The sequence below is a fragment of the Megalops cyprinoides genome, chromosome 24, assembly GCF_013368585.1.
Source record: "Megalops cyprinoides isolate fMegCyp1 chromosome 24, fMegCyp1.pri, whole genome shotgun sequence".
NCBI lineage: Eukaryota > Metazoa > Chordata > Actinopteri > Elopiformes > Megalopidae > Megalops > Megalops cyprinoides.
The window spans coordinates 23,702,753-23,716,806 of NC_050606.1; the positions used below are offsets into that span (position 1 = coordinate 23,702,753).

At 39.6% G+C, this 14,054-nt stretch overlaps 1 protein-coding gene across 2 annotated transcripts; it reads right to left on the minus strand.

Annotated features, from left to right (window-relative positions):
- Positions 1–738: 738 nt before the first annotated feature.
- LOC118771426 (cytochrome b5) lies at positions 739–13,438 on the minus strand. 2 transcript variants are annotated; one of them, XM_036519417.1, is made up of 5 exons: positions 13,145–13,438; positions 4,889–5,017; positions 3,788–3,817; positions 3,122–3,156; positions 1,759–1,900 (listed from the first exon to the last, which is right to left on the minus strand). In XM_036519417.1, exons 1-5 carry the CDS (start codon positions 13,277–13,279, stop codon positions 1,819–1,821), a joined length of 411 nt encoding a protein of 136 aa, XP_036375310.1. In that variant the 5' UTR covers positions 13,280–13,438; the 3' UTR covers positions 1,759–1,818. The 2 variants fall into 2 exon arrangements, with proteins under 2 accessions (XP_036375309.1, XP_036375310.1); XM_036519416.1 differs by lacking the exon at positions 3,122–3,156 and having other exon boundaries at positions 739–1,900.
- Between the last annotated feature and the right edge of the window lie 616 nt (positions 13,439–14,054).

Consider the following 14,054-nt stretch of genomic DNA (forward strand, 5'->3'; position numbering starts at 1 on the left):
CTGACCTCGAGTACTGATTATTTTGAGCTCCTTTCCCAGCTCTGGCCTGTTTACACTAGGCTGTGATCCCAGCAACTTCCTGGGTTCCCCCATTTACAAAAGACCATCCCATTAATGGCTGTGGAGGTGAAAATATACAAAATACTCAGAAAAGATTGCTTCTGGGTGGCAGTATAGCATAGTGGTAAGGAGCAGGGCTTGTGACTGAAAGGTTGCTGGTTCAATTACCCACTGGGCACTACTGCTGTACCCTTGAAAAAGGTGCTTAACCCAGAACTGCCTCAGTAAATATCCAGCTGTATGACTGGATAACATGTAATAATTGTAATCGAGTGATAATTGTAATGTCGAGTGTCTGCAAAATGACAATAATGCAATGTAATGCTTCTCTGTTGGGTTTTGTGCCATTTGTCATTATAGGGAAGACATACATTTAATGTTCTCCCTTTTTTGGGGGCACTTGCAGTTGAAGGTCCCATCTGCTGCCTGTCCTCTTCTCTTTCCATTATCATCCTTTACTTTTCCTTGCTGGCAATTCATTCATTTGTGCAAACTATTCATAATGTTGTCAGAAGATGGACACCTGTGTACCACTGTTTCAGTCATTGGAGTACAGGGGAATGACAACCAAAGGACCTGACCTCAAAAGAATGTCACTGAAACTCAATTATAAATCTAATCATTTTATTGTATAAAATTCCAAGCAATACAGTTATATTAGAGATTATATTAGGGAGAGAACTGAACTAAGGTCAGTTGCAAATGCATCCTTACTGTCTTCATTCAAAGTTTCAAGTAGTGTTGGAGCTGGGACTAGAACGAGGCAACCCATCGAACAGCAGGGCCTTCTGTTTGAGCCATTATCACTTGTATGGTCCAATGGTCACTAACGGTGGTTCATTTATTGGGGAAATACCTCAAGAAATTCCCACTGGTTAGCAGCCAAATGTAACAAAGTATTATGATGGGAACAGTGTGATTCCCAGTTTGCACTGTTTCTTACAAGGGCTCCTCTCTTTTTGTGAGACTGGGAAGCAAAAACCCCTGATATAAACATCCATACAATTGTGCTCTTCAACATTCTTCTGGCGGGATAATGCCATGAACTTTTATACATTTAAAGAGAGATATACAGCACATCCTTTATTTACCATGCATCCTTTATTTATGGATAACTGCATTTCCATATGTGACTATAATGGAGGTAAATGTGCATGGGACAAGAGACAATATGAGCTTGCCAGGCCAAAAAAAAAAAACAAAAAACTGTTCCAAGCTGAAAGAACCCACTAGAGGGTGATGTAACCTTATGGTAGTGGATGTGGTTATATGCCCAGCAATGAATGTTAAGTTTTGTTCTACAGTAAAGTTGAGCAGTAAAATAAGCAAGCTTGGTCTCAAGGTAAAGTGAGTAAAGGGACAAACTGCTGTGCAATAGGGGTCATTCAGGCTCCAGCCCTTCACTATGGAATGGTTACATTGCATATCTGTCCATATCTGGCCATCACAATCCAGATGACGCATTATCAGTTTACACATTAATTACAAGTATGAAAACAAGCAAGAAGCCTTAGAAGGCTAAATCAAATATGTATTTCATACATCATTATTTAAACCTCTTCAGAAAGAAACCACATAACAATGACAGCAAATGGAATAAAATGCCTTAATTGACTCAATTTTACACCTTGCTGAATGATTATGGATAAACTGAGAATTGAACTGCAAATGAATGATGTGATGCCACAAGGCAGTGATGACATTTCAACTTTCAAGGCAAAGTAGTGGCACTGCTGAAGCTATCTGATGTGGGCGATGTCACTCCTCTGAGGTGTACAGGCGATACATCACTGTGACAATAGCTGCGGCGAGGCCCGGGATCACCCAGTTTGTCCACCAGCTGCAGAGTGCAGAAAGGGACAGATGAAAGATTAAAGGAAACTGCTTTAACACTGAAACTTGGCACAACCAGCTTCATAGAAGCCAAAGCTGCACATTAATTAAAAACTTGACCATATATAGCACTAAAAGCTCTCACTCTATTATTCCAAGCATTTAATGGCCATATATTGACTTAAAAGATCTCACTTCAATATTCCCAATGTTTTGGGCTCCATCTCAAACTCAAACTTGTGTTCTGTACTTCAGTGTACATTAAACTGCTTTTAAATTGGGAATTATGGCAAGGTAGAGAGCATGCTCTTTATTATGGGTCCTCCTATTTTTCCATAAAGAATACTTCCATCAACAACCTGTCTTACATGAGAAAGCCTTGGCCAGACTGACCTCTGGATTCAATCTCTCCTTAGCTTGGACTCACCATTAAATGCAGATATTACATTTTCCATAAGTATGAGGATTCTGAGTTTAGCAATCTCCAAATCTGATGAAAAGTACTATGCATTTTGAAAAGAAACACTTCCACTGATCTGGCAGTCAGAGTAAAGAAAAGCATAAACATGTATTGGAGATCTGTATGCCTGTCATTAAAGTCTCACTTAAGATGTGGTTACAATGTAGCTGAATGAAGTGAATAACAAATGCCATCTGTGTTACCATGATGATTATACCTGTAAGCATGACACCTCTGCTCATTATTCTAAAGCATCAGTATCCCTGGCCACCATTTAGCTGTCTACACCTTTCAGTACTGTGGCTGTCCATGATGGGTGTGAGATGATAAACCAAGATGTAGAATATGAATGCTGTTGCTCAAAGAAAAGACTTTGTATGAGAGTATTTCTAAACAAATCAGGTTTTGTTTCTGTCATAAAGTAGTGATAAGTCAATAAAACAGTTTTCCCAAGTATGATGTCAGCTAGATAATTTCTCAAGTAAGGCATAATGTGAACTTTGTGGGAATGTAAAATTGTTGCGTCATTTGGGTTGCCAACAACAAGAAATTCCACACATCTGAGCATCCACAATATTGCTGGGATGGAAAATTTGCATCGTCATTCAACCACGATCATAAACGGTACTCTGAAATCTACAGCCTACACTGTTGTACCGACTCTACAGTTCAGATAAGTAAGTACGGGGGAGACATATATATACTATTTGTTTCCCTTTACAGAGAGCACACAAGCCATGTGGTACTATGTTGTGTTTGGGATCATACCTTGAAGCTTCCGGGACTGCTATTACATTTGACTCCTGGAAGTAGCCGAGAAATTATATAAACAAACAAAACATAACCTCTTACAATGAAGCAAAAGAGAAATGTTAAAACAAAATAGTGATTATCATTTCTCACATTAAACCACAAACTGTGGTTGCTAGGGTTCAAGAACAAATGACACTCCAGAATGGTACTTAGATGGTACGTTTCACCCCAGCCTACACTGCTATGTACTGCAGATGGTTTTTCCAGTCTCCAATTATCTTCTTGGAGATTTAGTACCTTAATTATCAAGAGAATTTAGAGTGTGAATTATCTGGCATTGAAGACTGCAGTTGATTAACTAATGTCATTTAACTAGCCTGTTAAGTAAAAACAGCTTTTGTTTCATAAAAACAGTTCAATAAGCTACATAGTGGCTCGATGTCAACTAAGTAGTGGTGTTTTAGGAGGTCTGTTACTCCAGCCATGGTAGACACACACAATGAGGTGCGCTGTGATTTGGAAATGCAACAGATCCTAACACAATGTTGTGACCAGGGTGTCCTGAACTTAACCAGAGTTCATACCTGACACCATTCAGCAGCCACTGCACTGTCTCATAAAACTGCAACATGCCATTCCAGTGCATGGTGTTTTAATCACAGTGTGATTCACTATACTTACTGCAGGTTTTGCGATTTTTTGCCGGTCATCCTGTGAACAGAGAGAACCAAATGAGGTGAGATTACTGCATTACTTCCCATCAGTGTTTACACCAAAACGTTAGCCTTTCCTTCCTTCTCTGATTACACATGGGGCAAGCTCAGTGTGGGAGATGTTTATCTTTATATAAACAAAACCTCCTGAATAACATAGTTACACGACATTCTACTGACTTACTCAGAGGATTTCCTCATGCTGACTTCAGCCAGCCACATGTGTGCTACATGTTTCAAGAGGTCACACAAGGATTCAAGGGTGTTAATTGGCCTCATGATATGTAATACTACACACATGTACAATCAGTGGGTGCTAGCTGCTTAGTAGAGACTGCTTCCATGTCATATTCATTAGTTTAGGAAGTAATCTTTGGAATATGATTTTTTTTTCTCTAACAGCCCAAAGAACTCTGCCTGTTGTTATTTTAAGAAAATTATCTCATATTGCCATCTGCATTCAGATAGGTAAGAGGCCACCAGTGTTCAAGCAGTGTGGAAATTCTGGCATGGTGGCATGATGAACCACTCTAAAGGCATGTGATTATGCATCTACATCATATAGTGGTAGAAATTCCAGCCAATTTATAGACCAAGCTACTAAGAGCTTCTCCACCCCAAATCCACAATGTCAAAGGACTGAGAGCAGAGAGATTTGGCATTGTACAAGAAGCTTTATTTTGGATGTGTTGCTCTAAACATTTGTTTCAGTTGGCTGTGCTCACACATAATTCAGTTTCTGGTTTCCAAATTCACCATCCAAGAGGAGCAAGACAACGTGTGTCTTCAGGGGAGGAATTTAGAGGCCTCTTTCCTCCGTTTCCCACAACATATTTCACTAATTTCTTTAGCAGTTTGCTGCCAGTCAGAAAAAAAGCCACCCACATTGGAAAAAGAGTTCAGGGTTTGAAGTAACAATATCTAGATGTATATATGGTGAAACTACGGAATTCAGACATTAAATCGGGTCTGTGATCAGCGAGAGACTGCTGTGCATGCTCACCCTGGAGCTGGTGCACAAGTGGGCCATGCCTTTGCATATGCACTGAGATCTACTGAACAGCCTTACTGGGTGCAGCTCTCCGATTAGGAAGCTCTTGGCCATTTCCCTGGCATCTGTGGAGTGCCCCACATCCTCAAAACTCTCCGTTGCATCACCTCCAGCCTGCTCACGAAGCACCTCCTCCCCGCCGGGGTGCTGGGGGGGCAAAACACAGGGTTCAGAAGAGGTGGGTTACCTGAAAAAATGTTCTTAAAACTAAAGGGAGCCAAGCTTCTTTTTGATTTGTCTATTTCATCAGATGTATATGGAGGAAACTGTAGCCTCTGACCAGTTCTTTTCACAGGTCAATTCTGTGAGCAGGAGAGATGCGAGAAAAACTCCCAAAAATCTCCAAAACAGATTCTTTTGTAATATAAATGATGCATTCGATGATTCATTTCAAACAATGATTTAGATCAGTAACTGATATTTGCATCTTCTACTGCTTCTGTAGCAGCTTATAAAGACTGAATGTGTTCTAAGTTTGCTATTTGCTATTCATTCATTTTGAGGCACCAAGTTCTGTATCAGTCTTTTGGTGTACTGTATTGGTGTTTGTAATGCCTTTCTCTATAAAATGAAGGCTTTGTAATGTGTAAAGAATCATAGGTCTATACAGGAAAGCATTAAAAAAAGACCACAATGAAACTGTCAAGGCCAACACACATCAAGCCTTGTTAATGCAGCAACAGCTGTATACTTACACACACGCATCACATAAGTACATATACATGTACAAAATGCAAAAGCACACACCACAAAGGCACATACCCCACATGCACACCATAAACGTGTACACACCACAAACACACACCACACGAGTATATATACATATAACACACACACACACTCACAAACACACCTACAGTATCTATGCAACACACATATTACTGGTGTAATGGACCATAGTTGATCCGTGATCCTCCAAAATCGCTCACTTGTTCACTCACTCACTATTCACAGTCATACAATAAATTAATAATTTTCTGGATATAGTTTTATGTTTGCAAGTTTATTCAAACATTTGTATGAACATCTTTGTGTCTAATGGTGCCAGCTATCTAGCTAAGTGACTAGCTAGTTGCAACTGACCAATGTAGCTATCACTAGCTAACTTAATGAAAGAACTAGCACCCAGCTTCATCTGTTCAAATGAGTTAAAACTAACATTAGCTAGCTTGCTGGCAGTTAAGTCCAACGATCAAGTGTAAAATGTACATATATGCACTACATAGTGAATAGGGAGCGATTTCGGACACAGCAGAACAAGCGCTTGGAATTTATGTCACAGTCGAAGCTGTCGCAATATTACGTGAGTGTAATACCCTCACATTGCCATGATGGCAAGACGCTACCTCGCTGTGCCTGGCACTTCAGTTTCTAGCAAGAGTGTTCTCCACAGCAGGGAACATAGGCCCCTTTTCCACCAAGGCAGTTCGAAGGGTGGTTTGTGCCTAATCTCGAACCAGTTCTTTGCGTTTCGACAGCCAAAGAACCGGCTCTCAGCCAGGAAAACTGGTTCGAGAGCAGCACCAACACTTTGCTGGTTTAGAACCAAGAGCCACTTACATCAGGGGCTGGGGGTGGGATTATCGTGACCAACAAGACCAGCTAATACTTTGTGACCGCCATTTAAAAAAAAAAAAAAAACAGAGCTAGTGTAGGATCTAGTCTGCCTAAAAAGAAGAAGAACAAAAACCAGAGTTTTATTTTTCTAATGTTTCGCCTTGCTCCCAGCCAGCTATGTATTTCTTAACTATTTAGCAAGCTACTAATTTCTCACATCTATGTTTCGAATGTAACGTTGATGGCTAGCTAGCTAGCTGTTGGTCAGCTAACATTACCCAAGCAAGCATAGCTACTAATTTCTCACATCAATGTTATGTTCGGCGTTCGTAACATTTATGTGAGAAATTAGTAGCTATGCTTGCTTGGGTAATGTAATCTGACCAACAGCTAGCTAGCCAGCTACCATAACCTTGGTAACAGTAGCTAACTTTAGCATGCTACTTTCTAACATTGCCATTGACTCACCTACCAACGTCTACTGACTGCAAAGAGGTCTACCCTCTCCCCAGACAATGTAGACATCCTCATCTTTTTGAAACATAATTTGAAGTTATAAGCTCAGGTCTGCTTTGTTTTATTTCTTTTTTTGATGATGTGGACAAAGACTATTTTTTCATTCATTATTGTTCAAAGGAAGAAGGTATGATCATGCCTCATATTGCACTTTAACAATTGAGTATTGAATATTTTATTTTAAGATTTTATTTAAACACTGGACATCCTTTATGTTGTTTTCATATAAGACCATGGGCAAAAGTTCCTTAAGTTCTTTAAGTAATAAATGGAAAGCAAAGTTATATTTGTCTACCTTTTTTTTTGCTGATCTGAAAAATGATCTGATCTGTGACTCAAAAACTGTGATACAATCTGAACCGTGAGTTTTGTGATCCGTTGCACCCCTAACACAGATACACACGCGCACACACATACACAGTATGCACAAATGGAATAAAGACAGAATTGCAGCAATTGGTCACATGACAGATACATTTAGTGTGGCAACACACTGGATGTAATACCCACCAACCACAACCACGCACACACTCACATATGCACACATACACACACACAAGCACATATGCATACACACTGAACTGCCACTTTCAAGTCCATGTCCTGATAGAGTGTGTGACACACTTCAGCTCTGGTTATCATTACAACCACTGCAGTCATGATTCAGCATTGTTATTATCAATTAACAACCCTCCCCATCAACATTTTGTCTTAATATTACTATCCGCATTGTTGTCATTAAGAACATAATCATTATTATATTAATTACTGGTAACACCAACAACCACAGCAACAATAATAATAATCAAAAATGATCATAATCATTTTCAGTAACTAGGCAACATTTCCACATTACTGGACAAAATATTTTAATATTTTCCCATGTTTTCTGCAGTGGCAAAGAAAAATCCTATAAAAGCCCCCAAAACATGACCATAAATCAACTGCATTATCTAACTCCCTTCAGACTCTCTTACAAATTGTGGATCTGAACTGTTGGGTTTTTCCCAGCCAGGATTTTGAAGATGTTGGCTTATATTGTAAAAGTCTAATGTTTTCCATGCTGCACTGAGGAGTATTTCCATCACCCACACATAAGCTAAAATAATAGGCATTAGTATTGCAGTATGGGATATGCAACTTCACAGAGACAGCAGAAATGTGACATAAACCTCATAACATTCTTTTGATAGCTTCTGAAATTAATACACCTCAAGGTGTCACAAGGGTGAGTGAACAGACATGCATTTGGACTGCAAACACTCCCCCAAAACACACACACACACACCATTCTGAATCTAAGGGGGCCATCCCCTCTCTTGCTCCTGACCTAGACTGAACCAGGAAGTGGAGTTGTTATTTGGCACACAGTGCGTTCCCTTGAGGGGGAGGGGAAACACATATTCTGAAAGAGCCAGACACTCTACTCCCAGCCAATGCAAAAGTAACCTTCTTCAATAGTTTTTATATCTAGGTCATCAGGACCAACAGAGCTCTGGTAAGCCACAGACTATTCACTCCTTCATAATAAATCAACAAGCCTTCCTACCACAGCAAGAATCCTTACACCTACTGGCCCAGATTCCAGTACCTGGCTCTCTGAGAATGCATAGGAATGATGGAGTCAGTCAAGCAGAAGGCAGACTGACCCAGTGATGATGATGTTAGCTGTAACTATAACCTTCTGTAACGGACATTGTCTTATTTATCAAACTATTAAACTCTTCAACTCTGTTACAAGAGGAGCTGGTCGACCACATACACCTATACACCACTACTGTTTTTTTTTTTAAATATGTATACATAGTACATAGTGTGTCCTCTGCCCTAAGCAGCTGTATTTATGACCGTGTCGCCTTTCCCCTAGTGTAAGCAATGACTGAGGAAAGCTGGATCACAAACCCTGGTATTGCACTGGAGTTGCATCACATCCCCTGTTTGTAACCCTTTCAATGAATGAGTGCATCATAACGTTTATCCATATTCACTCTGAAGTGACAAAAAAATCACAGCTAATCTTAATTACACTGTGGTGACTAGAAAGCTGTCACAAGCCAAATGTGCAGATTTCAGCTCCAGTATGGGCTGTGATTTTGTACTATGGATGCATAGTAAATAAGGCTTTAGTTAAGAAGTCGGTTAACCAATTTCAAATGTTAACCAGACGTTACAGTTAATGGTGTCCCTGGTTTCAGAGGACCATGCTTAGAAAGGTATGTGCTAGCTGGTGATTAGTTTTCTGTCCTCTAATGGTGTTCTGGCAATTTCATTTCACCCTGCAACTAACAAGTCAAAAAATATGAAAACGACATTTATTTGGATGTAGCAAGGACTCCACAACACAACAGCACTTGTGTGCCAAAATATATCAATGCTTCGAATGTTCTAAAAAACAATTTTCTTTCATCATGTTTTCTCCTAGAATGTAAAATAAGGGGATCTTGTTTTAAATCTCTTTGTTTGCTTTATTTAAAAAAAAACACTGTTCAATTTCATCATGATGTCAGATAAAACTTTAAAGAAATGGAATTAGGCAATTAAATTTTATGGGCAGTGGGAAATTAAGTTCCAAATATAGCTATAAGCACTCATGGCTTTGGGGCTAAAGAAAAAATGGCTTCCTCCAGTCATGACTGAGGCATTTTATAAGCAACGCATGTCTTGGAGGATGAAAACAAATCACATAGTACACTTGTTCCATGTGACCAGATTTGGCGTCCCATTAGACCTTTATAAACATTGAAAAATCATTACATTATTAACCATGATTCACTCAGAATTTCACAATGAAATCAATACTGCATATTTATGAACTTTCTTTTTGAAATAGGGACAGCACACGCCCCAAAGATCCTTCATTGTTTCCACTCTAATTTTACAGGTACACTACTTGTTCTTCTTGGAGAATTTTTTTTTTTTTTTTTTCAGCATTTGAAGTCATGTGTACTAAGAATGGGGTCTCATCCCAAGATGTTCTCAAATCTGCCAAATGCTGTGAGATATAACTTATATAACTTCAAATAAAAACTGCTAATAAAAATCTTAATAATTCCAATAGGCTGCCTTTGCTACTTGGTCCTTAACCAAATTCAGTAGTGAACCCTATCCCTGTTTTGCCGCCATTGTGACTTGATCATTACATATTTCATCAAGTGTATATATATATATTCAGTCCCCTCTACATTTGGCACCCCTGGTAAAGATGAGTAAAAAGGCTATAAGAAATTTACCTTTGGTAAATTAGCTTAGTCTCACACTGAAAAAAGAGAAAAAATACCTCATCAAGAAATAATTATTTTTAACAAAACCACATGTGCCACAATTACTGGCACCCCTGCATTTAATACTTTGTACAACCTCCCTTTGCCAATAAAACAGCACTGAGTCTTCTCCTATAACATCTTCTATGGTTGGAGAATACAGAGCAGGGAATTTGAGACCATGCCTCTTTATAGAATCTCTCCAGATCATCCAGGGTCCTAGTTCCTCTCTTGTGCACTCTCCTCTTTAGCTCACCACACAGGTTTTTCTATGGGGTTTAGGTCAGGGGACTGAGATGGCCATGGCAGATGTTTGATTTTGTGTTCAGTAAACCATTTTTGTGTTGATCTTTCTCGGAGACACGTTGAGGTGGATCCGGTCGCATTGTAACAAGTTTGCACTGCTCTGATTGCTGGCACTGAAACTCGGCTCTTGTTTTATTGATCTCCACTAGTAACTTGTCGCTAGCTTGGAGAATCAAAGCCAGGACAGGGCTTTCAGCTCCGCTGTCTGTGTACCGTCCGTGTGGTACAGCCTTTGGGAATGAAAGAGGGATACATCTGTCTTCTTCAGACATATGGAGCAAGAGGGATACGTCCGTCTTCTTCGGACGTATGGAGCCAGAGCAAGAGAACAATAGAGCAAGAGAGGATATGTCCATCTTCTTCGGACATATGGAGAAAGAGCAAGAGAGATAGCAAAGGAATGCACCTGGTTGGGGGGGGGGGTGCATTTCCTGTTTACTATAGCTGTCCTTGATTTGGTGAGAGGTTGTGAAACTGCAACATCACTTCTTGTGAGATCGCGTTTCACATTAAAAGCGATTTATATTACTGTCCATAAAAGTTGAACAAATAAAATGAACAAATCTATATGTGGACGGCACTGTACCTACACGTTTCATCTGACCATAGAACACAGTGCCAGCCAAGGTCCCAGTAGTGTTTAGCAAACTCCAGGCGTTTACGTTTGTGGTAAAATGACAAGAAAGGCTTTTTTCTGCCATACCTTCCAAATAATCTATTGGCATGGAGGTGGCATCTGATGGTAGTTTTGGAGACATGGTGACCCCAAGATGCTACTTTTTTCTGTAACTCTCCAACAGTGATCCTTGGGGATTTTTTTGCCTCTCATACAATCCTCCTCACTGTGCGTAGTGGCAAAATAAACGTGGTTCCTCATCGAGGCAAGTTTGTCACAGTTCCAGTTGATAGGAACTTTTTCATTATTGCCCTAACGGTTGATATGGGCATTTTCAGGCGTGTAGCTATTTTTTTTATAGCCATTCCCTCACTTATGAAGGTCAACACACTTTTCCCTTATTTGATTTGTGTGTTCTCTTATCTTTCCCATGTTGAAGAATGACTAAGACTGCATCCGAATACTCAGTATGCACTAACGTCAGTTAAGAACGTACTACCCGACCGTTACTGTAGTACGTTCTATGGGTATGCGAGCGAGCAGTAAAGACACAATTCGGACGTACTCCACCACCATCTTACCTGTCCTTTGACCTGGCTGTTTACATGTTTTAAAAATCAGCCTTGCTTTACTTAGCTGTCAACATGAGGTAAAAGGAAAAGCTAACATTACATAACAAGCCACTTTATTTGTTAGCTTAACCAAGTTACACCTCCAATGACCTTATAAGCGTTTTGGATATTGATACAGTTACAGTTTTTTGTGACACCTGTGATCACTTGTGACATAACGAGCAAAACAACATCCTGCCGCTGAAAGGATCGTTTGTTTGTCCATGTCACATTACACACTGCCGTTTAGGCTACCTGCCTTTATCAGACATATTTGTTGTACAGCATACACATACTGCTAATTTGCCCACCGAGACCAACCGATACCAACTCCTGCTGAGAATTTAAGTGACATAAAAAATCCTGCATGCGTGGAACGGATCTAAAAAAAATCCCATATGTGTGCAACGGATCGGGCAGTGTCGTAAAAGAGATTAAATTCTGCGCATGCGCTGTTTTTTGCGCATGTGCAGAACGGATCGGGCAGCGACAGACTCCCTCTCGTGCATAAATGCACAGTGACGTATGGGGTCAAGGGGCATCATAGAGTGCCATTAATCTGCGTTAATTTTTTTGACGTGTAATTTTTTCTATAATTAATTAATCGAAGTCAACACGTTATTTTGAAAACCTTAACATATATATATAGTCAATATATAGTCAAAGGTTGGAAGGCGCTGGAAGCTCTGAAAGAACAACCCACATGAACCCAAGAAAACTGCTTAATTATAGCCACGCAGAGCATCAGGCCCCAGAAAACTATCCCAAAGTCCAGGCTTTGATATCCTTAACCAGAAAAGATTAATGATTAATAGTGGTCGAAAACAAATGACAATTACAACGTTAGGGAGCATCGGGTCGATTACATAAATAAACTATTGTACATCTAGACTATAATTCTAATACAGTAAGAGCTACTATATTATACTTTAACTGTCTGAGTTACTCCAAACAGTGAACGTATTATCACAAACAGGCTTACATATAGACACACGGACAGACTGGGTGGCATTTTACAACGGTCTTTACCACTTGGAATATTACAAAAGTAGCACCAGCATGGAATAGCAACCACTAAACAATTTGTCAAAGCCGACCAATCGCCTGACTGCAGCAGTGCAGCTGACGTTACGTGAGTTTTGTAAGGCATTATGAAGCGAACTTTTGCGAGTACACGCAAGTACGCTGGTACACTGTCAGTAATTCAAGCAAGACACTAAACAGATCACACATTATTGTCACAGCGTTACTGCGACACATCGATTTTTGATAAAATTTTAATGAATGTCATGTATCTTCGTTAGTAACTATGCAACTGTACGTCTTCTAGCAAGGCTACTTAGTCTAGCGATTCAAAAAGTTTAATGGTTTGCCGTAGTCTTTTTAAGTCGTTTTAGTCGTCTCTCACCTCCTCCAGAAATTTCGTGACATCGTAAATGTTGTGGTTGATAATAATCCAGGTGCTCTTGAATGTATTTTGTTCCTCCACTTCTGACAACCGGTAGTATTTTGCCGGCTGGTCATTTGTACCCTTTTCTTCCATATCAGTTTTTATTACAGATTTTCTATTCGAATGTTTGTTATTTCAAAAGTTGTACTAAATTCACGCTCATTCGAGAACTTTCCAATAAAATACTTCGTTTCGAACGACATAAATTCGTTATAAGGTTGTAGAAACCAATTTCACTCTGGAGCTCTAGCCACGGACTGACAGCTATGATTGGTCAGTGCAAGTTTGCCTTATCACCATTGGCTTAAGCGACTGCCACTCAAGCTCTTTAAGCGTAGGCGTGAGGCAGTATATGCACAATGACTGGGTGAGAGTTCATGGCAGTACAAGAGTTCAGTTTGGATCCCCTCTCCTTCTCACGAAACACCTTCTCACGCAAACACGTCCTGTCGGAAATACTGTATCCGCACTCAGCATATTGGGTATATTTTAAAGTCATGGGGTATGTTGTCATACTGATGAACGTCCAGCGATTATTTGGGGTTCTTTTATCAAATTTCAGAGTCCTTCTTATTAATTGCTGTATAATTGTCATTTTCATTTCCTGAACAACTAGCGAGAGCCATTTCATTGTTTAAAAGTTTTTATTCTTATGCTGGTTACAGATTTGTCTGTGTGCTCACCATTTGCGGAAATCACAGAATGGCTGCATTTATTCAGTTGTGTTTCAGTTTTGACACAATATTTCAAATTTATATTAAGTGGGTATATGGGATTCACATATGTTGTTTTAAAATCACATAAGTCTTGTTTATTAATATAAATGAATATTAAATAATTTGAATGAACAAGATGTACCACATGCAAT